The sequence below is a fragment of the Chiloscyllium plagiosum genome, unplaced genomic scaffold, assembly GCF_037043375.1.
Source record: "Chiloscyllium plagiosum isolate Xiang-an unplaced genomic scaffold, Cpla_swu_hap1 HiC_scaffold_5, whole genome shotgun sequence".
Lineage (NCBI taxonomy): Eukaryota > Metazoa > Chordata > Chondrichthyes > Orectolobiformes > Hemiscylliidae > Chiloscyllium > Chiloscyllium plagiosum.
This window is the reverse complement of record NW_028270143.1, coordinates 44,198,379-44,224,265: the sequence shown is the minus strand read 5'-3', so window position 1 is coordinate 44,224,265 and position 25,887 is coordinate 44,198,379. Positions and strand designations below refer to the sequence as shown.

At 40.8% G+C, this 25,887-nt stretch overlaps 1 protein-coding gene across 10 annotated transcripts in view; it reads right to left on the bottom strand.

Annotated features, from left to right (window-relative positions):
- The window catches only part of ica1 (islet cell autoantigen 1), a 139,433-nt gene that overhangs the window by 12,045 nt on the left and 101,501 nt on the right, over positions 1–25,887 (bottom strand). For 8 of the 10 annotated variants that reach the window (XM_043689868.2, XM_087987124.1, XM_043689876.2 and 5 more), the window contains 3 exons: positions 24,920–25,000; positions 24,740–24,799; positions 13,589–13,849 (listed from right to left, as the gene is read on the bottom strand). In XM_043689868.2, coding sequence (XP_043545803.2) covers positions 13,589–13,849; positions 24,740–24,799; positions 24,920–25,000 — 402 coding nt within the window. The remainder of the gene's footprint in view (positions 1–13,588; positions 13,850–24,739; positions 24,800–24,919; positions 25,001–25,887) is intronic. The other 2 variants (XM_043689871.2, XM_043689873.2) reach the window with 2 other exon arrangements.

The following is a 25,887-nucleotide window of genomic DNA, read 5'->3' as shown; positions in this document are numbered from 1 at the left end:
GAGGAAAGACATTCTGGCTATTGAGGGAGTGCAGCATAGGTTCACGAGGTCAATTCCTGGAATGGCGGGACTACCTTACGTTGAAAGACTGGAGCGACTGGGCTTGTATAACCTTGAGTTTAGAAGACTGAGAGGGGGTCTGATTGAGACATATAAGATTATTAAAGGATTGGACACTCTGGAGGCAGGAAACATGTTTCCTCTGATGGGTGAGTGCTGAACCAGAGGACACAGCTTAAAAATACGGGGTAGACCATTTAGGACAGAGATGAGGAGAAACTTCTTCACCCAGAGAGTGGTGGCTGTGTGGAATGCTCTGCCCCAGAGGGCAGTGGAGGCCCAGTCTCTGGATTCGTTTAAGAAAGAGTTGGATAGATTTCTCAAGGATAGTGGAATCAAGGGTTATGGAGATACGGCAGGAACAGGATACCGATTAAGGATGATCAGCCATGATCATATTGAATGGTGGTGCAGGCTCGAAGGGCAGAATGGCCTACTCCTGCACCTATTGTCTATTGTCCACTTTCAAGGAGCTGTGAACCTGTACTCCAAGGTCTCTTTGTTCAGCAACACTCCCTAGGACCTTACCATTAAGTGTATAAGTCCTGCTAAGATTTGTTTTCTCAAAATGCAGCACCTCGCATTTATCTGAATTAAACTCCATCTATCACTTCTCAGCCCATTGGCTCATCTGGTCCAGATCCTGTTGTAATCTGAGGTAATCCTCTTCGTTGTTCACTACACCTCCAACTTTGGTGTCATCTGCAAACTTACTAACTGTACCTCTTATGCTCGCAACCAAATCATTTACTTAAATGACAAAAAGTACAGGGCCCAGCACCGATCCTTGTGGCACTCCACTGGTCACAGGCCTCCAGTCTGAAAAACAACCCTCCACCACCACCCTCTGTCTTCTACCTTTGAGCCAGTTCTGTATCCAAATGGCTAGTTCTCCTTGTATTCCATGAGGTCTAACCTTGCTAATCAGTCTCGCATGGGGGACCTTGTCGAACGCCTTACTGAAGTCCATATAGATCACATCTACTGCTCTGCCCTCATCAAACTTCTTTGTTACTTAGTCATAAAACTCAATCAAGTTTGTGAGACATGATTTATCACGCACAAAGCCATGTTGACTATCCCGAATCAGTCCTTGCCTTTCCAAATACATGTACATCCTGTCCCTTAGGATTCCCTCCAACAACTTGCCCACCACTGAGGTCAGGCTCACCGGTCTATAGTTCCCTGGCTTGTCTTTATAGCCCTTCTTAAACAGTGGCACCACGTTTGCCAACCTCCAGTCTTCCGGCACCTCACCTGTGACTATCAATGATACAAATATCTCAGTAAGAGGCCCAGCAATCACTTCTCTAGCTTCCCACAGAGTTCTCGGGTGCACCTGATCAGGTCCTGGGGATTTATTCACCTTTAACCATTTCAAGACATCCAGCACTTCCTCCTCTGTAATCTGGACATTTTGCAAGATGTCACCATCTATTTCCATACAGTCTATATCTTCAATATCCTTTTCCACAGTAAATACTGATGCAAAATATTCATTTAGTATCTCCCCCATTTTCTGTGGCTCCACACAAAGGCCGCCTTGCTGATCTCTGAGGGGCCCTATTCTCTCCCTAGTTATCCTTTTCTCCTTAATATATTTGTAAAAACCCTTTGGATTCTCCTTAATTCTATTTGCCAAAGCTATCTCATGTCCCCGTTTTGCCCTCCTGATTTCCCTCTTAAGTATACTCCCACTTCCTTTATACTCTTCTAAGGATTCACTCATCTATCCTATCTGTATCTTACATATGCTTCCTTCTTTTTCTTAACCAAACCCTCAATTTCTTTAGTCATCCAGCATTCCCTGTACCTACCAGCCTTCCCTTTCACTTTCTCTGGATTCTTGTTGGCTCATTTCTGAAGGCTTCCCATTTTCCAACTGTCCCTTTACCTGCGAACATCTGCCTCCAATCAGCTTTCAAAAATTCTTGCCTAATACCGTCAAAATTGGCCTTTCTCCAATTTACAACTTCAACTTTTAGATCTGGTCTATCCTTTTACATCACTATTTTAAAACAAATAGAATTATGGTCACTGGACCCAAAATGCTCCCCCACTGACACCTCAGTCACCTGCCCTGCCTTATTTCCCAAGAGTAGGTCAAGTTTTAGTAGGTACATCCACATACTGAATCAGAAAATTGTATTGTACACACTTAAGAAATTCCTCTCCATCTAAAACTTTAACACTACGGCAGTCCCAGTCGATGTTTGAAAAATTAAAATCCCCTACCATAACCACCCTATTATTCTGCATAATGCATTTGTCTTTTTCTTTCCCTGGGAATGAACAAAGTCCGTAGCATGCTGAGTATTCATATCTGGGCAGCACGGTGGGCCTCACAGCACCAGGGTCCTGGGTTCAATTCCAGCCTTGGGCGACTGTCTATGTGGAGTTTGCACATTCACCCCCATGTCTGCGTGGGTTTCCTCCCACAGTCCAAAGGTGAATTGGCTAAATTGTCCATAGCGTTAGGTGCATTAGTCAGATGGGTCTGAGTGGGTTACTCTTGGGAGGGCCGGTGTGGACTGGTTGGGCCAAAGGAGTTGTTTTCACAATATAGGGAATCTAATCTAATCTGAACAGCAACTTGGCAGTTATTAGAATAACATGCTTTACCCTTGCAGATTATAACACTTAACAGTACTGCAAGCAAAATACTAAAAAAAGTCAGCAAATGTATGGCTGAAATACAGTCAGGTATCTACAGGTAAATGCACTTTGAATTACTTAAGGCGGCCTCTGTTTTGGTGACGTGTTACAAAACAACAGAAAATTTTATGTTCAAAGAGGGCACATCTTTATAAATTCAGCTCAGGGGTTGGTGGGGAGTGCGGTAGAAACCAAGGAGTGGGAAAGGGAACAGTCCTTGCAGAAGGCAGAGATGAGTGGGGCGGGGAGGATGTCCTGGTTGGTAGGGTCTAACTGGAGTTGGCAGAAGTGTTTGACTCTGGTATGTTGGACGTGGAGGCCAGTGGATTGGAAAGTGAGGACTTAGGGGACCCGATCTTTATTATGCTTGGACAGGGGGATGGGCGGGGGGGCTATACAACAGTTGAGTGGGGAATGGAAGTCTGTTTGGACGACATCGGCGCGGGGGGGGGGGGGGGGGGGGGGAGTTGTTGGAGAGACAAGCGTTGTTTGAAATAGGAAAACAACTGGGATGCTTGCGAGTGGAATGTTTCCTCCTCAAAGCAGATGCAGCAACGATGGAGGAATTGGGAAAACAGGATGGAGTTTTTGCAAGATACAGGTAGGAGGTATAATCCAGATAGCTATGGGTGTCTGTGGATTCATAGTAAATGTCAGTCCATAACTGTTGCCAGAGATGGAAATGGAGAGGTCAAGAAAGGGGAGGGAGGTGTCCAAGATAGGCAAAGTGAATTTGAGGGCGGGATGGAAGTTGTGAGTGAAGTCAATGAACTGCTCCAGTTCAGCCTGGGTGCAGGAAGCAGCACTGATGTAACCATCAATGTAACGGCAGAAGAATTGGGGCACAGTGCCTGTGTAGGCACTGAAGAGGGACTGTTTGACATAACCAACAAAGAGGCTGGCGTAGCTAGGGCCCATGCAAGTGCCAATGGCCACCCCATGGATTTGGAGAAGGTGGGAAGAATTGAAGAAAATGTTAGAGAGTGAGGACTAATTCAGCATGGTAGAGGAGGGTATGGCGACGGGGTTAGGGTGGGCAGGGGGAGACTGGATGGGTCTGTTGGAGAGGAAAAAACTGAGGGCCTGCAGGCCATAATTGTGGGATATGGACATGTATAAGCGCTGCATGTTCATACAGAAGATGAAATACTGGAGGCCAGGGATGTGGAAGTCTCTGAAAATGTGGAGGACATGTTTTGTATTCCGGGTGTAGGTGGGAAGTGATTGGACCAAAGTAGGATGAGAGGAATTAGTGGGGCAGGAGCATGCGGGGATGATGGGTTAGGCAGGGTAATTGGGCTTGTGGATTTGGGGAGCAGGTAAAATCGGGCAGTGCGGGGCTGGGGACTATGAGGTTGGAGGCAGTGGAGAGGAGTTCACCAGAGGCAATGAGGTCATGGACTGACCTGATGGGCCACCATGGTCAAGGGGGAAGTAGGATGTGGTATTGGAGAGCTGGCGTTTGGCCTCTGCAACATAGAGGCCCATCCTCCAGACTACCACCACCATGGCCACCCCACCCTTGTCAGCGGGTTTGACAGTGAAATGGGGATTGGTGCAGAGAGAGTGGAGCGCTGCACATTCAGAGGGCGTGAGGTTGGAGTGGGTGTGGGGGGGTGAGGAATCAAGGCAGCTGATGTCGCATCAGTCGTCAGCAATAAAAAGAAAAGATATAAGGCTGATAAGAGGTCAGGAGGGGGTGACCACTTGTTGGTTCACGTCACAATCCCCACCAACTCCTACCATCTCCCCTCTTCCACAACCCACCCCTCCCGTCCCCTCCCTAGTACCTTCCCCATAACTGAAAAAGACGTATCACCTGCCTGTACAACACCTCCCTTACCCCCTTCCAGTGCCCAAACAGGCTTTCCAGAGGTTCATTTGCAATTCCTCCAACCTAGTTTACTGCATTGGTGCTCTCAATATGGTCTTTTCTACATCGGTGAGACCAAATGTAGTTTAAGTGACCACTTCACTTAGCGTCCTGTGATGACGCTTGTCCCTTGATTTTTGTTTCCAGGAGACCGTAAAAACACAGGTTCCGAAAAGTCTGGACTTGAATGGGTTTTAGGGCCAATTTGATTATAGGTAACAGATACCACCACAGGCAAAAGGCTTTCAAAATTTTTTTAAAAAAAGCACTTGTACAATGAAAGGGGAGTGGGCCAGTTCTCCCAGCTCAGCTTTTCTCTGGTTTGGGTTTGGGAGTCTGGCTACTCACTAAAAGCAGTCAGGCTGTGTTGAGGCTGCTGGTCCAAGAAACAACAATATGGAAGAGGGTGTTCCATGCTGCCATCTCTCTCTGTGACATCTTTCCTACAAGACCCTGTGTTTGATTTTACCTTTTGTGCCAGGGGGTGTTTAGGGGGGATTGTTGCAAGCATTTGGAACAGCATCATTAAGTTGGGATAATCTGCTGGGTTTTCAAATAAGTCAATTTATTAAGTAATGTGTTCTCTTTTGTTTGTTTTGTTTAAAACTAAGTGGTTTGATTAACTGCATCATTCCTGGAATATCAGTGTTACACCTGCTTAAAATAACCAGCAAAGTTAGGGTCTGGGCTACTTTCTTGAAATGTTTTGAGGGGGGAGGTCTGGCCTGGTCCATAACAATCTTTGCCTGGCTCAAAACAGCCAGACTGACCTCCCAGTCACCACCCATTTCAATTCTCCCTTCCGCTCCCTCTCTGACATGTCCATCCTCGGTCTCCTCCATTGTCACGTGAACCAGATTGCAAACTGGATGAACAACACCTTATCTTCTGCCTGGGAAACCTACAGTCCAGGGACTCCCTTGAGGATCCCTTGACTCTCTTTCCAGTCCTACCTCCTCCCTTCCCTTCTACATACCAACGGGATTCATTCCTCCCATGGACCAATCATGTCATACCCACCACCTGTGTCCACCTATCACTACCTCACCATTACGCCATTCTCCCCTCCCCAGCACACCTTCCCCCTCTCTCTTTATCTTTAGCTCCCCCTACTCCCATTTAGTCCTGAAGAAGAGTTAATACCCAAAACATTGACTTCTCCACCTCCCGGTGTTGCTTGGTTTGCTGTGTTCTTCCAGCTTTCTGTTTGTCTACTTTGGATTCCAGCTTCTGCATTTTTTTTTGTCTCAGTGATAGAGTTTTGTCTCAGCACGGAAACAGATCCATCGGCCCAACCCATTCATGCCAATGAAATATTCTAATCTGATCTAGTCCTGTTTGTCAGCATTTGGCCTTTATCCTTCTAAACCCTTCCTATTCACGTATCCATCCAGATGTCTTTTAAATGTTGTAATTGTACCCACCTCCATCAGCTGGTCTGGCTGAAAAAGTCACAACATGTTGTCCCAACTCCTATACTCAATGCACTGACCAATGAAGGCAAGTACTCCAAATGCCTTCTTCACTATCCTGTCTGTCCACATATTTACTTTCAATTAATTATAATAAATAAAAATTCTTTCGTAGAAAAACCTGGTTGCGCACTCCATCAGCATTGGTCAGCTAAATTACAGTACTGAGTATACCTTAAAACTTTAACATTTGGCAAGACTCTGGGAATAGCAGGGATCAATTTGCAATGCACTGTCCCACTGGGATATAACAAGTACCTAGCATTGTGCAAATGTTTTTTTGACCTTTGCTGGTGACCTTCAAAATATCACAGCTAAAATCAAGAGTATACTGCATAGAAAATAGTAAAAAACGAAACCTTTGTTTTAAAATGGACATCATGTTGCAGCGGTAAAGGACATTGGTGAGACCACTTTTAGAATACTGCATTCAATTCTGGTCTCTCTGCTATAGGAGAAATATTGTGAAACTTTAGGATTCAGAAAAGATTTACAAGGATGCTGCCAGAACTGGCGGGTTTGAGATACAAAGAGAGGCTAAATAGGCTGTTTTCTCCCTGGAGCATCAGAGGCTGAGGGGTGACCTTTTCGAGGTTTATAAAACCATGAGGGGCATGGGGAGGGTAAATAGACAAAGATCTTTTTTTCCCAGGGTAGGGGAATATAAAAACTAGAGGGCATGATGAGAGGGCAAGGATTTAAAAGGGACTTGAGGGGCAAATCTTTCACGCAGAGAGAGTGACACGTATGGAACAAGTTGCCAGAGGATGTAGAGGCGGCTGGTACAATTATAACATTTAAAAAGGCATCTGGATGGGCACATGAATAGGAAGGGTTTAGATGGATATAAGCCAACTCCTGGCAAATGAGACTAAGTCACTTTAAGGTATTTGCTTGACACAGACAAGTTGGACCAAAAGATCTGTTTCTGTGCTGTATGACTCTATGAAATCTTGATTACCCAAACCCAGACCTCCACTAAGCCTGAATTCCATACACCCAAAGCCCCCCCCTTTCTTGGGGCATAATTTCCAGTCCCATTCCCCTATCTCTCTCTCAAGTCCCTATCTTTCAATTCCCATTCCCTTTCTTCTGCAGGCTGCCTCATCCAAGTGGGAGAAAGTGAGGTCTGCAGATGCTGGAGATCAAAGTTGAAACTTTATTGCTGGAACAGCACAGCAGGTCAGGCAGCATCCAGGGAACAGGAGATTCGACGTTTCGGGCACAGGCCCTTCTTCAGGAATGAGCAGAGAGTGTTCAGCAGGAGAAGATAAAAGGTAGGGAGGAGGGACTTGGAGGAGGGGCGTTGGAAATGTGATAGGTGGAAAGAGGTCAAGGTGAGGGTGATAGGTCGGAGTAGGATGGAGGCGGAGAGGTCAAGAAGAAGACTGCAGGTCAGGAAGGCGGTGCCGGGCTGGAGGGATCCGGCTGAGACAAGGTGGGGGGAGGGGGGATGAAGAAACTGGTGAAGTCCAAGTTCATCCCCTGCGGTTGGAGGGTTCCCAGTCGGAAGATAAGACGCTCCTCCTCCGACCGTCGGGTTGTTGTGGTTTGGCGGTGGATGAGTCCAATGACCTGCATATCCTCGGTGGAGTGGGAGGGGGAGTTGAAATGCTGTGCTACAGGTTGGTTGGGTTGGTTCGTCCGAGTGGCCCAGAGGTGCTCTCTGAATCGCTCCGCAAGTAGGCGGCCTGTCTCCCCAATATAGAGGAGGCCACACCGGCTGCAGCGGATGCAGTAGATGATGTGGGTGGAGGTGCAGGTGAATCTGTGGCGGATATGGAAGTTTCCTTTGGGGCCTTGGAGAGAAGTGAGGGGGGAGGTGTGGGCGCAAGTGTTGCACCTCCTGCGGTTGCAAGGGAAGGTGCCGGGAGTGGAGGTTGGGTCGGTGGGGGGTGTGGATCTGACAAGGGAGTCGCGGAGGGAGTGGTCTCTACGGAAAGCTGATAGGGGAGGGGAGGGAAATATATCCTTGGTGCTGGGGTCTGTTTGGAGGTGGCGGAAGTGACGGCGGATGATGCGCTGTACATGGAGATTGGTGGGGTGGTAGGTGAGGACCAGTGGGGTTCTGTCCTGGTGGCGGTTGGAGGGGCGGGGCTCAAGGGCGGAGGAGCGGGAAGTGGAGGAGATGCGGTGGAGGGCACCGTCAACCACGTCGGGGGGGAAATTGCGGTCCTTGAAGAAGGAGGCCATCTGTGTTGTACGTATTTTGAACTGGTCCTCCTGGGAGCAGATGCGGCGGAGACGAAGGAATTGGGAGAATGGGATGGCGTTTTTACAGGGGGCAGGATGGGAGGAGGTGTAGTCCAGGTAGCTGTGGGAGTCGGTTGGTTTGTAGTAGATGTCCGTGTTGATTCGGTCGCCTGAGATAGAAACAGAAAGGTCTAGGAAGGGGAGGGAGGAGTCTGAGACTGTCCAGGTGAATTTGAGGTTGGGGTGGAAGGTGCCTCATGTGCCTCATCCAAGTATCTACTCAAATCTAATTTTGCTTCTTTGCATCTGATATTTTTCTCTCTTCCTCTCTGCACTCAGGTCTGATTTATAATTGTCTCCCTTTGACATCAAGTCTGATGCCTGTCCAGCTACTCATTCCATCAAAGCCCACCTGCTCTCATATTGCCACCCACCTGCCAAAATCACCTCTCCCTTAGCTGCTGTGCTCTCTTTCAATCTAGCTCTATATCTTTCACAGTTCCATCTATCCCATATTCACAGATGTCTCTCTTTCTGTTGCCCTTACAATTCTTCACAGTGGTTGACAGGGAAGGTTTCATTTGAGATTGAGATGTTTCTCATTGATGGAGCTATCTCCAGCCAGCAAAATAACAAACGAGAACCCCACATGTGGTCTTTTAAGGAAAGGCCACTACAGATTAGACCATTCGTGCACCAAACCGGGTAGGAATGTCCCTTTCCTGGCATTAAGGATTCTGAGTAGATAATAGGAGGCTGGAAGAACACAGCCAGCCAGGCAGCATCAGGAGATGCAGAAGTCGATGTTTTGGGTGTAACCCTTCTTCAGGGCTTCATCAAGGATTCTGAGGCAGAAAATCTATCCATCAAGATCCAGAGGAAGGCAACACCTCACTGTTCAGCAGTGTCACCAAGGAAGTGGTAGCTGCTGCCAGTACCACATCTTCCAGAGGCCCAAGATTACTGAACATGTGTAAGCATTGGTAGGAGGAGTTGTGCTAGAGTGGGGTTAGCAGAAAGTTGGATTGCCTGTCATAGGGTGAATAGCATCAGTGGCAGGAGAGCATTAATTGTCCACTCAGGGATCTTAATAGCAGCAAAGGTGGGACACTACCTTCTACCCTTCCACCTCAGTAAATGCCCACTGACACCAAGTGAAGACACAAGAGGGCGTTAAATACTACCCCATTTAATTGTGGAATTTGAGCCATTATGAAAACCTTGCCTTCTTTACCTTAAATACACTTCTCTCTCATCCTCATAGTTGATGAAATCTTCATTATAGTTTTGACTCAACATTAGTGGACTCTCTCTTTATCCAAAATTATTGATTTGATACACAAGGTACTAGTGATATGTGTCTGTTCTCTACTTGGTAACTTGAGCTGTAAAATTTTGATCTCAGCTGGCATCAGGCATTTTGGGATTTCCAGGATGCCTTTGATAATTTTCAACAATCACTTTTAGAACAAATGCTCAGGATGAAGCTGGTCAATTCTATCTCAACGACGGATGGGGTGTGGTGTCAAGACAAAAAAAAAGAGGAGAAAATAACTTTAAAAATTCTTGCAAATAAAAAAATGTATGAAATATCAAAATTATTTGCCATGGGGTTGGTCCTTTTATTTAACAGTTTTCACATTTTCCAATCAAGAACAAAACATATATTTCTCAGTTTGAAAATGAAGCAGGAAGCTACACTTAATCTTTACTACAGCTTTTCCTCTCTCTCACTCCAATGCTTTGGTTGCTTTGAGAATGACATTTTCAATCAACATATTAATTTAAATTATTTAACCAAGGTCAGTTCAGCTGTAATCCTCCTGATAATGAGACTGACACTGAAGTGTTTACATCAATCATTGCTCTCTAATTGGTATGTAAATCTAACTCATCAGATATCCTGTCTGAAATCAGTGTTACCCACTTGACAATACATTTATATTTCAAAACTGAATGACTAATTTTGGAAGTCACAATGGAATATTACTACAAAAAGAATCTATCAGAATTTTGGAATTATTTGCTCAACAGTAAACTGAACGGCATTCTGAACGGTAAACTGTTCAAACAGAATATTAATGCTGTGACGTGATCAGTTGCGATGCTTATAACATCTTATTTAGCAGCCTTCTGTGCAGAACCTTGACAAAGACCTTCTGGAAATTCAGATAGATCATGTCCACTGGCTCTCCTTTATCTAAGTTGCTCATTACCTCCTCAAAGAATTCTAATAGATTTGTCAGGTATAATGTTCCTTTGAGTATTCAGATCTTGCAGCTTCCCCAGCACCTTCTTATTGATGCCCACTACAGTCACCTCTGTTCTCTGACTGTCTTAAAGTTTTGGAATTCTGATGACTTCCACTGTGAAAAGTGATGCAAAGTACTTATGCAGTTCCTCTGCCATTTCTTTGTTCCCTATTACTAGTTCTCCAGCTTCATTTTCTAGCCGTCCAATGTCCACTCTTGCCTCTCTCTTACCTTTTAATACATCTTATAAAAAGAAGTCCTGCAATTTTCTTTTATATTATTAACTAGCTTACTCTCATATCTTAACATTTCTCTTATTGCTTTTTTTAAAAAGGATATCCTCTGCTGGTTTTTAAAAGGCATCCATTCCTCTGGCTTCCCACAAATCTTCACCACATTGTATACCTTTTTTTGGGCTGTCCCTGACTTCCCTTGTCAGCCATGGCTGACTTGCCCTCCCCATAGTAAGTTTCTTCTTATGGGTGATGAATTTCTGCTGTGCCTCCTAAATTACCCCAAAAACTGCTGCCATTGTTGCTCCACTGTCTTCCCCCCTAGGTTCTGCTTCAAATCAACTCTGGCCAACTCCTTCCTCATGTCTTTGCAATTACTTTTACTCAATTGTAATATATCTGATTCAAACTTCTCCCTCTCAAACTACAGGGTGAATTCTATCATATTTTGGTCACTGCATCTTTGGTGTTTCCCAACCTTAAGCTCACAAATCATGTCTGTCTCTTTACACATCACCAAATCCAGAAATACTTGTCCCATAGTGGGCCCTACCACAAATTGTTCTAAAATGCCATCTTTGACATTTCATGAGTACCTTTTCTTGAGCTCTGCTACCAACTTGATTTTCCAATTCCAACTGCATATTGAAGTCCCCCATGATTATTGTAATATCGCATTTCTTACATGCCTTTACTACTCCTGATTTACTTTCTTTCTCACATCCTGGCTACTGCGAGGAGGCCTTTTTCCCTTTTGCAGCTCCTCAACTCTACTCACCTATATGTTAACGTATAGTTTGATTTCTTTCCCAAGAGATGGTGAGAAGAATGATAGTGTGATGATTGGGTGACAGGTTAAATATCAGATTTTTGCTAAGCAATTAAGCCCTTCCTCCTCAGAAGGAAGGTTGGCTATCTCACCATCAGGTAGCAAGAACCTTAGATAGGTTATTTTGCATTTCATCGATTGTACCACTTGCTTGAATTAACTCAACATTCTTTATCAACATTTTCCCAGCAAATCCTAGCAAAACTGGAGTCAATGGGAGGTAGGGAGAGAAAATATCCTACTGTTCAACCATCTCCGAATGCTTCATCAATGACATGTTCAGTCTTAAGGTCCAGAGGTGTGGATTTTCTGAGTGTTCAGCAGCAATCACACTACCTCAGATACTGAAACAATCTCACTTACTGTAAAACCTGGTCAAAATCCAGGCTTGGGTGTTAAGTGGTAAATAACATTCATGTCACACAAGTGCCAAGCAATGACCATGTACAACAAGAGAGAATTTAACCACTGCCTTTTATACGCAATGGCATTACTAACACTGTGACCCCAAACGTCAACATCCTGGGCATTACAATTGACCAAAACTTGAATTGAAACCACTCAAATACTGTGGCTATAAGAACAGGTCAGAGGCTAAGACTCTTGTGGCAAGTAACTCACCTCCTGTCTCACCAATGCCTGCCCATCATCCATAAGATACACCTCAAGTGCATAACTAAATATTCTCTACTTGCCTGGACAGACGCAGCTCCAACAACATTCCAGAAGCTTGACACCATTCAGGACAAAAATCGCTTGACTGACATTCACTATATTCAACATTCACTCACTCTACCACAGATGTACTATGGCTGCAGTGTGAACCATGTACAAGATTCACTGCAATATCTCACCAAGATTACTCGAATAACACTTTCCAAACAGTCACTACCGTCTTGAAAGACAAAGGCAGCAGATGCAAGATAACTAAATTGCTGAGTGTATTAAAATCCTGGAATTCCCATCCTAACAACACTGTAGTGTCTGTAGGCATCAATTATGGCACGAGTTCAAGGTGATAGCTCATCAGCACCTTCACCGAGACATTAAACATTGGCCCAGCCAGCAAAACCCACATCCAAATGTAAGAATAAAACAAATATCAGATCTGGGGAATGGTGAATCATTCTCAGGATGGCCATGAACAAACAGGCAATAGGTTGGAAGATTGTTTATGTTTGAGCCCAGGAGGAATAACATTGCTTCTCCTGATACCATTTTAAAAAGTTGCATTATAATACAGCATTAGCTACTGGTTAGGTTGCACAATATCTTGGGCAAATAGGCAGCACACACACAGCAAAATCTGCACCCATTTGCACTCTAATGGGTTATTTAGAGCCTGACAACTGGTACAGGGAATCAATGCAGATTTAAGCAGCATTACACCCATTTCAGCTTCGTGCTTTCCCACACATGTCCTCTGGCCATGGCAGCAATCAGACCTAAAAATAGCAAACAGGCAACAAAAAGTTGGAAAATGACAAGATATTACCAAACATACCTTCATGATTTGCTAACTTTTGTCTGCCTGTTTCCTAGATATACATTAAGGCAGCTGGAGTATTCCCTCTCAATATCTGTACTGGTGGTAGCGTTTCATTTCATTATCATTTTGTTGGTTTCTTTTACACACAGTTGTACAGGTAATATGGGACAATCCAAGTGCTCTTTTTTGGAACAATTCATAACATCAACCATTTGTAACGATAATTGAGGAAAGTAATTGCAAATTATGGACCAACATTGCACTTTGCCTTAAATGGATTCGCAAACTAATTAAGAGTTGTAGATAACCAATATAAATATTGAATCATAAACTGACATTTAAAAATGATTTGCATTAGTACAAATTAAACAGCACAATGTTATGGAAAGTTGGACCACTATTAATGGTTCAGTTCCAACATAGATTTATAAAGTCACTACAATGAGTAACCAGGTAAGCAATTTAAAGGGACGTAATGCAATTGATCTAAAGTGTTATGCAGATGTTGCTATCAAGTTACAGCCTTACTTACTGGCAACTGAAAGTGATGCATTACCCAAGCTTTTGTCAAACAACTGAGAAGGAAGGAAGCCTGAAGGTGATGGCAATTGGTCTGATTCTCCAGCTGCTGGATTGTTGGGGAAACTGAGATCTTCTCCAAATACTGCCTGCCATTCCTTGCTAAAGTCACCTTCCTCAAGTGAAGTACCATTTAGGATTTCATTCAGTAGTGCCATTTCATCCTTCTCATTTGTGCGAGATTCCATGGGATTGGTCAGCAGACCTGTTGAGGCTAGAATTAAAAATAGATAATGCCATTCAGATATTAATATTCACAGAAAATACTGCAAGTTGATGGTGTGCATGGGAATATTTAAACATGAAACTCTCATTCTCAGAAATTTACAAAAAGATTAATTATTTGATCATATCATTATAAGAATATTAATTTGATACAAGGCTTAACTACCTCAAATTGGTTCTGTTATGACCATAATTGCTCTGTTATACAAAGTACCTATACATGGGTTGGTTGAGTAAAGAATGCTGACAAAATGTTAATTGGATATTAAATAAAATGCAGAAGTGCTTCTGACCAAGCTTCTTTCTTTGGCAATGTCTCTTTCTTGAGAAATTTTATATCTATGTGCACATTATTTTTTCTTAGCATCACCACCTATTTCAATCCCATCTTCTACCACAAGCTATGGTTCGGTGTTTGTTAACAAATGATCACCCATTCTGATCATTTTCCATTACACATAAAACAATATTTGCAATAATTAGATGGTTTCCATTTCTCTTCAATACTACACAGTTTGAATTTGTCACTTTTTTTTTAAAAAGGTATTTTCTATTTTATTCACCACAGAATGAAAAGAACAGTATAAATTTTATAAATCTGTGCTTATTTGAATGGTTAAAAAATTCTGTCCCACATGGTGATATTTTGACATGATTTGTATTTCTAGTCCAGATCTTTACCCGCTGTGAGTGCAAATTTGTTCAATCCACCTTGTCCTGTAACAGCTTGTTGATACTCAACAAGAACAAGTTCATTAAAGAGAACATTGAGAGATAGAAATAATCATGTTGAGATTTGGCTTCTGTGAAAAACATAATGGGATTGAATATTCTCAAAAGATTTACACAGTTAAGCCTTCAGAACAGAAAACCATGCTATGTACCCCAATCCCAACTCCCTAATAGCTATTATGAGCAAATTCATTTAAAAGGACACTACATAATCACTGGGCTTTATTTCATACTTTCAGAATCTAGTGTCCCACCATTTAGCTGCCAGACTTCAGTGTCAAAATTTTGGTAGAAAGCAAATGTGGTCAACACTTGCTCAGCTTCTTGCTAAGCCACTGTTACCAGTTACATCTGATAGTAACATTTAAATACACTTTAGCTTCAATTCAGAATATAAATGTAAAAGGAAAAGGTCATTCAATCTACCAGCTCTAACCCTTAAGCAATTGTATATAGTCTACTCAATAATTAATTTGAAAGGAAGGGTTCTATAAATAAACTCTTGGCCAACCTACTTCAAGTTAGGTTTGGCACAAATTCAGTACTTCCTTCTGATTTTATAGATTACATTATTTTTGCTTGACCAGTTGTTTTTCCAGCCATGACATCTTCCTAGTCCCTCCATCACAAGCTATTATATACAAAAGCCAGGTACGAAAAATACTTTCACACAACCAGTACTTAAGGTCTGCAACGCACTGCCTGAAGTGTGATGGAGGTAGTTTCAACATTGTAATTCAAGAGGGCATTACATGGTTATTTCTAAAAAAAACCTAGGGTTATAGGGAAAAGGCAGGAGATTGGCGCAAGTTAAAATTCACAGACAGCTGGTGCAGGTATGATAGCGCAAATGGAGCATAGCAATTCTACGACACTTTACAAACAACTGGGGATTTCATGGTTATTTTTCAAACCATGCTTTTTTTTTGAAGAGTCTTGTTAATTTTGCACTCAAACAGGTTTAATAGCTTGTCCACTGTCATATTCCCCAAACACTGCGTCACTCTCGTCTACTGTATATTTATGAGTTTGACCTGCTGTTTCTCAAAACATTGTCAGGTTTTAAATGGTATCTCTGGCTCTTAGGTGCACCTCTTACATCAGCAAATATAACTAAAAGTAGAGCACAGACAATACGTTGGATATAATGTATGAATTCAAATTGGTTCACCAATGGATAGAAAATGTTTCCTAGATTTAGGAATGAGTGAAACAGACAAACAGACCATCAAAATCACGTTTACACTGGGCATTAAGGGACTGAGCAATGAGTAAAGATTGACAGATCTTTACTCAGAATAACTCCAAGAGACTGACATTCTGGAAAATCAACTCAAGAGAAAATACAACTTCTCCATCCAAGGGTTGTAGCTGAAGATATACCAGCAGTTACAGGATTGTTCCAATTTGTGGCAAGGCACCAAAAGAAAGCCAAGGAGCACAATCTTTTAGATGTTAATTTATTGGACACACTTTTGTATTAGTCACGATATTTACCAAATACAGGCCTTTTCAAAACAAAAATTAGACAGAATCACTGCATTAGAAACAGGAAATATGAGCTAAAATAGGCCATTCAGCCCATTGAGCCTGTTCCACCATTTAAAGTGATCATGGCTGACTGTATATTTCAATACCATACTCACACTCTTCCCATAACCCTCCACCTTTAGTGTCTTGAAATCTATGTACTTCAGTCTTAAGTATTTTCAGTGACCTGATCTCCAATGCTTCTGTGACTGAGTATTCTACAGGGTTACCTCTGAGTACAACAGAAATTCTCCTCAGCTCAGCCCTTAATGGTCTATCCTGTATCCTGAAACCAGGACCCCTCGTTATGGATCCCCGCAACCCCCCCGCCCCCGCCCCCCCTCTCCACCACCACATTTCCTCCCACTCTCCCCTTCTTTCACCCAACCACATCCCCCCCTCCCACCTCACTCCAGGAGGAATCATCATCCATGCACCCATCCTGTTCAGGTTTATCTGAATTTTATATGTTTCAGTAAAACCCCTCTTGTTCTTCTAAATTCTAGTGAATACAGGCCTAGTTGATCCAATCTCTTTGCAAATGACAATCCTGTTATCCCAGGATCAGTCCTCACAATGTTCAATGAACTCTATCTACAGCAAATATATCGTATCTTAGGTAAGGAATTATATAATATTGAAAGAAAATTTGAAACCATTATAGTTGGAGGCCAATAATTAATAGCTGGGGAAGGCTGTGACCATTGGTATGATAACCATATGGCTTGATTCATGTAATTCAGATTAATCTATTTTACCATGACGTGGTGTGTGAGAAAATTGCATAAGGCTATACATGTAGCCAATTTCATTTAGTGCATCTAAAAATTATGACAAGCTGCACACAGAGAAAAAGCCTGCAAAATATATCAGCAAAGATTTTCATGCCAATGCACAGTAGAGGTCTAAGATGATGAACGAAATGGCGAGGAAGAAAAAACATGAAGAGAATTTGGATTATAACACTATTCAAATGACAGTTGAGCAAACTTTCCTCATAATCAATATGAAGATTGATGCTATTAAAGATGCTCAAGCATTCATTACAACTGGAATTGTTACAGAAGAATGCTAAGCATTTGCTCAAGGTTAAAATGATTTGGAGAACAAATTCTAATATCTTGTATATTTGTACATTGAAGGCAATGCATGTGGAGAAACGGGAATCTATGATATAATGGACATCACTGGCCTGTAACTGCTTGAAATGAAAAAAAGTTTCATTTCAGTCTGACAAAGAGGAGTCTGTTGCTATGGATCTGGCCACATGCCTTGTCAAACACAAGATCCTCACCTGGAGACAGTAAGGACTACAGATGCTGAAAGCCAGAGTTAATAGATGTGAACGCACAGTAGGTGAGACAGCTTCCAAGGAGCAGGAAGGCCAATGTATCAGAGCAAAACCCTTCAGCAGGACATGGAAAAGGTTTCGTCCCAAAATGTTGAATTTCCTCCCGTTCCTCGGAAGCTGTCCAACCTGCTTTGCTTTTCCAGCTTCACACAAAATCCTCACCTCTGTTGGAGGCACAAGACAAATCTCTTCTGCTATGGCCTTCAAGGGGCAACTTTTTCACGCAACGAGTGGTGTGTCTGTGGAATGAGCTGCCACAGGAGGTGGTGGAGGCTGGCACAATTACAATATTTAAAAGGCATCCGAATGGGTACATTAATAGGACAGGTTTAAGAGGGATATAGGCCAAATCCTCATAATTGGGACTAAATTAATTTTGGATATCTGGTCAGCATGGACAAGTTGGACTGTTTTCCATCTCTGTCACTATAACCAAGTGTCTATTTACCCCATTCTTTATCATTAATCCGAGCATTTTACCCATTAGTCATGTAAGGCTAACAAATCTGTAGTTCCCGGTTTTCTCTCTTGCTTCCTTCTTGCATAATGGGTGACGTAGATATTCCAATCTGGAACCATTTTGGAACCTGTAGAATTTTGGAAGATAATCACCAATTCATTAACTATTTTTATAATCACCTCCTTCAACACTTTGGGATGTAACGTCCAAAAGATTTGTCAACTTTTAGCCTTATTTTCTCGAGCACAATTTTCTTACTAATGTTAATTTCCTTCGATGCCTCTTAGATCTCTAATTCTGGAGATGGAATTTTCCTCAGTGAAAATAGACATAAAGTAATCATTTAGCCACTCTGCCATTTCTCTGCTGCCTATTATAAATTCTCCTGATGCTGCGTGTAATAGACCCACACTCATTTTAGCCAAAATGTTTCCTTTTTAATTTAGAAGCTTTAACAGCCAATTGTTATGTTTTCTTTGCTAGATTGCATTTCTGATCTATTTGCCCTTTCCTGACCAGTTTCTTGATCCTCCTTTCTATAAATTTCCCAATCCAATTTATCTGGCAACTTTAACAACATTATTCTTTTAATGTTATATAATTTTAAACTTTCTCTGTTATCCACAATTGATTTTTTTGTGAAGTTTTTTTCACTTTGAAGGAATGTAGTAAGCAAGCTGCAAGACATGCAATAGTCCATTAAAGATTATTGTTGAGAGTGTGGAGTTGGAAAAGCACAGCAGTTCAGGCGGCATCTGAGAAGCAGGAGAATCGACATTTCGGGCATAAGCCCTGCATCAGGAAACGCGATTTTCCTACTCCTCGGATGCTACCTGACCGGCTGTGCTTTTCCAGCACCACACTCTCGATCCATAATGCTCAATTAGTTTGTCCTTTAGTTGGCTCCTCAAATTACTGCTTTAGAAACTCCATTCACATTCCAGAAATTCACTCTCCACTGCTTTAGTGCTCAAGTGGTTTACCCAGTCTATATGCAGATTGAAGTCACTCATGCCAACTGTATACTCTGCATGCTTTTCTCATCTCCAATGCCACACCCCATACAAATCACTATTATTTGATGGCCTACAAATAACTCCAACCAATATATCAGCTGCCTCTTGCTATTTTAGTCTCACTCAAACAAATTCCAAACATTGTTCTTCTGACCATTAATTTCTCAAGAATACTGCCGATGTCCATTACAAATAACACTCATAAACCATTTGTTTCATAAGTTATAAATCCACAAATCACATGGCTTTAAAACTAATTAAAAGTTGTCAACTGATCCAAGAACAAAGATTAAGTTTTTTGGAGGAATTGCTTCCAAAGAACAAAGCCTTTTTTGACTGAAACAACAAAGTTACATGAGCTCACTGCATTCATGGAGTAACATTTATGTAGGGCATGTGTTTCATAAATGCATAAACCTAACTTTTTAATTCAATCTTCCGAGCTGCCATGCTCGACCTGACAAAAAACAAGCTGTCTCCTGATCTGCAGTGTATTTAATGAGTGAATCGCAAACTCTTTACTCTCAAGATGGTTTTAATCAAAAACTAAGATCATCCCAATTTCGGTCGCTAAACTCCAATATGCTGATAATGCTACAATACGTATTCTGCCAGCGATGGATCTTCAGTGAATAATCAACATATTTATTGAGGCATATAAGATGATAGGACTTACACCTGACATTCAGAAGACTAAAACTCTTCATAAAGAAGTTTTAAAAGAATATGCCTGACCCCTATTGATTAGGATTCATGGCAAGAATAAAGAACTAAGAAAATTTACAGCCCAGGAACAGGCCCTTCGGCCCTCCAAGCCTGAGCTGATCCAAATGTACTGTCTAAAACTGAGGAAGTTATTTTTCACAAAAGGCTAACACTGACAAAGAAGCCAGTGTCACCTGAAATCTCTGGTGAAGCTTTTGGTCATCCAAGAAAATCAGGGTTTAAAATCACACCATCAAAACTGAAGCCAGGCTCATGGTATAAGAAGAGATTCAGATCCCTACCTTAGAGTACAGGCTTGACAAAGGAACAATGGACAGGAAATATCCTAATGCACTAAAGTTAAACCATCAGACTCTGTGACAATTATTACAACAGGATTGTTAATTATTCCTTTTCATTATAATACTAGATCTAAAATAGCTCAGCTTCTTGTTGGCTCCTTAACATACTGCTGTGGAAACTTTCCATAACACACACCATAAACTCGAATCCCACCGTTTATGTCTGAAATATTTCTACTCATCTTGGCCTTAAATATTTCTGCTCACCTCTGTCTTAAATTAAAGTCCCATTATGTTTCAAGTAATTGTACTCTCTCCCACAAGGGAAAGCACCTATCAGTATCCATCTTACCAAATCCTCTTTGGATTTTATCGATCTTAAAAAAATCTCACCACTTATTCTTCCAAATTCCAAATGGATATAGGTCCAGCTGTCCAACTTTCCCCCACAGTATATAATTCCTCAACATAGTCCCACCCCCATCCCAGGTAGCAGTCGAATAAACCTTCCATGAAAGGCATTTATACATTTTCTTAAATAAGGTGACTAAAACTGTATACAGTACTCCAGAAGTGGTCACATCAATGCCCTGTATAAGGGTACCAGAACATTCCCACTTTTATATTCTACGCCCTGCAGGAATTGACACTACTTGCACTCCTGTAATTACTTGTTGAATTGCACGTTAATGTGATTTATGTGCCAGAACACCCAGATCCTTCTGCATCTTCAGAGTTCAGCAGTCTCTCTCCGTTTAAATAATATTTTGTTTTTCCATTCTTTCAAATTGGCTGAACTCACATTTTCCCATTGCATTCCACGTCAAATATTTTCCCCACTCGTTTAACCAATCTATTTTTCTTTGCAAAATCTATATTTCCTCTTTACACCTTACTTCCAATCTAACTTTGGGTTATCAGCAAATTTAATTACCATACACTCAGGTTGTATGGTAATAGAAGTTGCAACTTCTCAAACCCCAGTGTGTGGCATGCCACTCATCATATCTTCCTAACCCAAAGAAGATCTATTTATGCCTACTTGATTTTCTGTTAGCTCACCAATTCTCTATCCACACTATTATGTTACTCCTTACAACATGTGGGTTTATTTTGCATAGTTATCTCTGATACGGTCCTTTGTAAAATGGAAATCGAAGTGCCACATATCCACAGATTCCCTTTTATCCATATTGCTTGTTACTGCCTCAAAAAAACTCCAGCAATTTAATCCAACATTATTCCCTTTTCACATCACCATGTTAACTCGACCTGACTGAACTGACATTTTCTGAACACTTTGCTAAATTAATAAAGATTCCAGTATCTTCTTTTTGACCAATGTTAAAGTAACTGGACAGTATTTACCCTGCTCTCTCAAATCTCAAAAATGATCTGAATGAAAATAGCATACGGTGATATTGTTTTAATTGCATCAAGGCTGTAATGTCCTGTCTGCATCAATTAGCAATTTATTGTCAGGCTATGAAACTTCAATCAAAAATGTAATGCCCATATTAATCTTCTTTGTATGCTCTCAATGTACCTTTTTGTCATTTAAATGAATGTTAAAATAGCCAAAGCTAAAAAAAACCCATACAAGAAAAAGTGGATTATTTGGATAGTAGCAAGTAACACTTTGACAATTTTCTAACTTCTTGATATTCATATAAACATACAAGATTACCTGCCTTGAACTCAGAGATTTTTGTCTTCAGCAACTGAAGCAATGAGCTGACTGAGCAAATCTCACTCCTGATACAGAACCCCATGACTTTTACTACCAATGATTTCAAGGTCAGGAGTTATGTAAAATGGACTGCCAGTTCACTATCAACCACTTTAGACAGTGACAAAAAAATGTAAAATTATCACCTCAGGTGTCTAATTTTTGCCTCCTAAAGATGTGATTGTCATAATTCTTCATATGTGAAATATTAAATATAAAAATATTAAATATGAAAAATGTTCATGTGTGAAATCGGAAGAGGGGTTGGGAACTTTTATTTTATTGTTAAGTGTGTTACATCCAAGCTTAATCTTAGCAATATGCTTCCAGCAACATTTTCTGATTAGAAATCAAGAGTAATTCGTATTTTTTTTTCTCTGAGCTGAATCATGAAAAATTGCATCTAAATGTAGTTCAATTAACTCAGTGCGCAATGAAATTGAAACTCGTTAAATTTGTATTATGTTTTGATTTGTATTATGTTTTATCCCACCATTTTGTCCATTTATTCATAAAGATATCAGTGAACAAAAAGATTTCTTTCTGCTCCATGCCAATTTACAGGGCCTTGACAAGACTGTAGATATAAGCAAATTGTTTAAATGGTTCAATTGCATTGTTTGGCTCCAACTTATGGATTTGCTCAAATTAGTCTTGTGAACTGTGGAAAACCTATCTAATTCTACTGTGGCCTCTTGCTGAAAGCAATGATATCAGAGAAACTGACCTTTACAATATCTCAAGGACTGCACCTTTCTAACAAAACTGGAACAACATCAAGCTGGGTAAGCAATCACTCACATTGAAGAATTTTCACACACCGCAAACCAGGAAGTAAAATGCACAAATTATTTTGTTTGCATTGTATATATTTTTAAGAGTGAAGTAAAGGTACACTTTAGAAGCTAAAGGCTCAAATTTGATTAATATTAAAAACTATTTTATCACGGAATAAATTGACCAAGTTGGTTTTCCAGGGGGCAAAGTTGTTGCTAACAGTTCAAAATTAAAAACCAAGTTATTCCTCATTAACAAGATGTCAACTTTTTTTAGGCCAACATTTGTTAGGCCAACCCGTCCATGCTGACCAGATATCTTAAATTAATCCAATCCCATTTGCCAGCATTTGGCCTGTTTCACTCTGAACATTTGCTATTCATATACCCATCCAAATGCCTTTTAAATGTTGTAATTGTAACAGTCTCCGTCTGTTCCTCTGGTAGCTTGTTCTATACAGACACCACCCTCTGCATGAAAACGTTGCTCCTCAGGGCACCTGACCCTATAATCATTTCTTGCTAACAACTTAACTTCATTGTTTACTAACAAGGTCACATCTGCCCATTGTTTCGAGAGGACACATTTCCTTTGATATTTGGTTTCCAGACCTGATTGCCTTGTAACCTTGTAATCTCTATAATGCCCATAACACTGAATTTGGCAAATTCAATCTGTGCTACAAGTTCATTTACCTTGTACTTAAGTGCGTGCAGTATACACAAGTTACCCATTGAAGGACCTTAATTGTCAGCAAGGCAGGAAGGCCTTCCCACGGTATGGAGGCAGGAATGTGTTGGAGTCACCACTGCCATTCTCCTGCCTGATTAAATACCTACAGTCACTAACCCACTATGGGAAAGAGAATTGAAAAATGCCTTTGCTCTCCTTATCTAACAAAAGATACAATGCCTTAAAAGAAGGTTTACTACATTTATTCCCAGAGTTGAGGGGATTATCCAATGAGAAATGACTTTAGAAGAATAGAATAGAACAGCAATTTATTGTTACATGTGTTTTTACAAAACAAAGTGAAAAGTTTTATAAGTTGCCACACCATGGTACCTGTATTAACCACCTAAGTTATAGATAAGAAAAAAAAGTGAAAATTAAGGAGAAGTTCATCTCAGATGAATTTTGGTTTGGGGTAAGTCGATTAAAATGACGAATGCTGGAATACCTGGAAGCCGCTACCAAACACAACTTCCACTCCAAACTGAGACCACCCCTTTTGGACAAGATAACAACCATGCCAAGTTGAGACTGCCATGCCAGGGCGAGACCGCAATACTACAAATGAGAGGTGTTCCAATTGGAACATATAAAATTGAGGGGCTTATCAAAGCGGACAATGGGAGATGGTTTTTCAATGGTTTGGGAACTTATAACACGGAGTACTACTATCAGAGATAGAAAGTGGTCATTTAAGATGGAGAGGTGTACACATTTCTTCACTTAAAGGATTATGAACCTTTGCAATCTTCCAGCATATAGGGTTGCAAATACTGAACTGTTAAGTTTATTTAAATCGATGATAAGCAATGTTTTGGACCTTTATGGAATCAAAGAATTTTAGGGAAATGCAAGATGTAACTGAAGTAGAAAATCAGCCAAGTTTTTATTGAATGTTGGTAAAAACTATTTTCAGCTTCACAATCTTAATTTTTTATGCTTTAATGTTCACAGCATAATTATGGCAAAAGGTGGTCACTTCACCAGCAATGCAACTGCAAACGTTGGGCCATTATCCTTTGTCATTTGGCAGCACATCCCTTGCAGCACACCAACAATAAAAGGAAGTGATTTAAACATTATAGGTAGTAATGGACCAAATATTCATGATTGGAAAAAACAGACTCCTGATTTAACTTTTCTTTTCATGCAGAGGAAACTGCCCTGTTGTTTTTGCTGAACTGTCACTTTCACCATTTATTTTCTTCTAATTTCTCAAAGCTAAATTCAAACATTGGCACAAATTAATATTAAATCAATATTTTTGAATAAATCACAGTAAAATGCAATCAAAATGAGTAAATTAAAGTATTTTGGGATAAAACCATAGAAAAAAAACATTTCAATGATAATAAACAGATGGCCAGTATATTACAGTAATGTGAATTATGGACTGACTCAAATTGAGAACTACATATACAGCATTCCATAATTATATTGATTAAGGACATTTGCAATCTATCACATTTTTTGATTTGATCAATGATCAGCTAATTTTCAACTAAATTGATTTGGCTAAATACTTCCTGGTTTCTTTGCACTTACCACTCACAGAGAGAGATTCTTTTTCTTCCTTTTTCAAATCTAACAAATCATCTATAGACTCTATTGAGGGAAAGTTTTAAAATGTTGTTAGCTCTTTTTTCTCCTCAAAGATCCCCTGGAAAGAAAGAAAAAATAAAGGCCTTATGGGCATTATGATAAATGCACGGATGTTAAGATTACCTGATTTATGTTGATTGCTTGAAGACATTGGCTCCAAAGGTGAAAAGGTATCGTTTTCCATTACAAGGGAAAGAGGAGTTTCTAGAAATATCCAAGTGCAAAATCAGACTTCTGACAAATATTTCAAGTGAGAGAAAATTATATGAATTCCTACCTGCTGAAGACAGGGCTGAATAAAAAGGTTTAGGAGATAACACACAAATTAACCCATAGTGCTCTTGGCAGGGAAAAATACATGTGTCGTTTTGAAAATGTGATCATGGCTTCTAGGTTAACATGAATAATGCTGGTGAGTCAAGAAATGTTGCAGTTCTGTGAATTAAAGCACAACAAGGTGCTAATTTAGATAATGGCCTTAACTACTCAGGTTATTAGCCAAGCCAAAGTGCTCAAGCATTGGCAAAATGAAAGTTACCTCAAAACTGATTGCATATACTTTTATCTCTGATGCAGAAACAATGTTAAGCCACAAAACCTGGGCATAATTGTTTCTGAAATTAGAATAACTTTTATTCAGGATGTGAAATGACTGGCCATGCCAGCTGTTGTTGGCCATTTCTAATTGGCCTTGAGATGGTGATGGTAAACAGTTTTCTTGAACTGTTGCAGTCCAGTGGTGTAGGTATATACACAATGGTATTGGGGAGGTTGTTCTAGGATTTTGGCCCAGTGTTGGTGAAGAAATAACAATATACTTCCAAGTCTGGATAGTCTGTGGCTTGGAGGGGAATTTGCAGGTGGCAGGTGATTTCCCTGAATTTGCTGTAAGTGGTTTCTGCAAATCCTCAAACTCACATCCAAGTCCTTCATCACAATCCATATCACTTCCTATACTTTTTAATAATTTTAAGCAACTCTGGAAGCCAGTGAACGTATCTGCAGTGATAGCAATGTGATTGATTCTTAACTGTCCTCTGAAATAGTCCAGCAAATCATTCAGTTTAAAAACAATTGTTGACTGAGCCAGC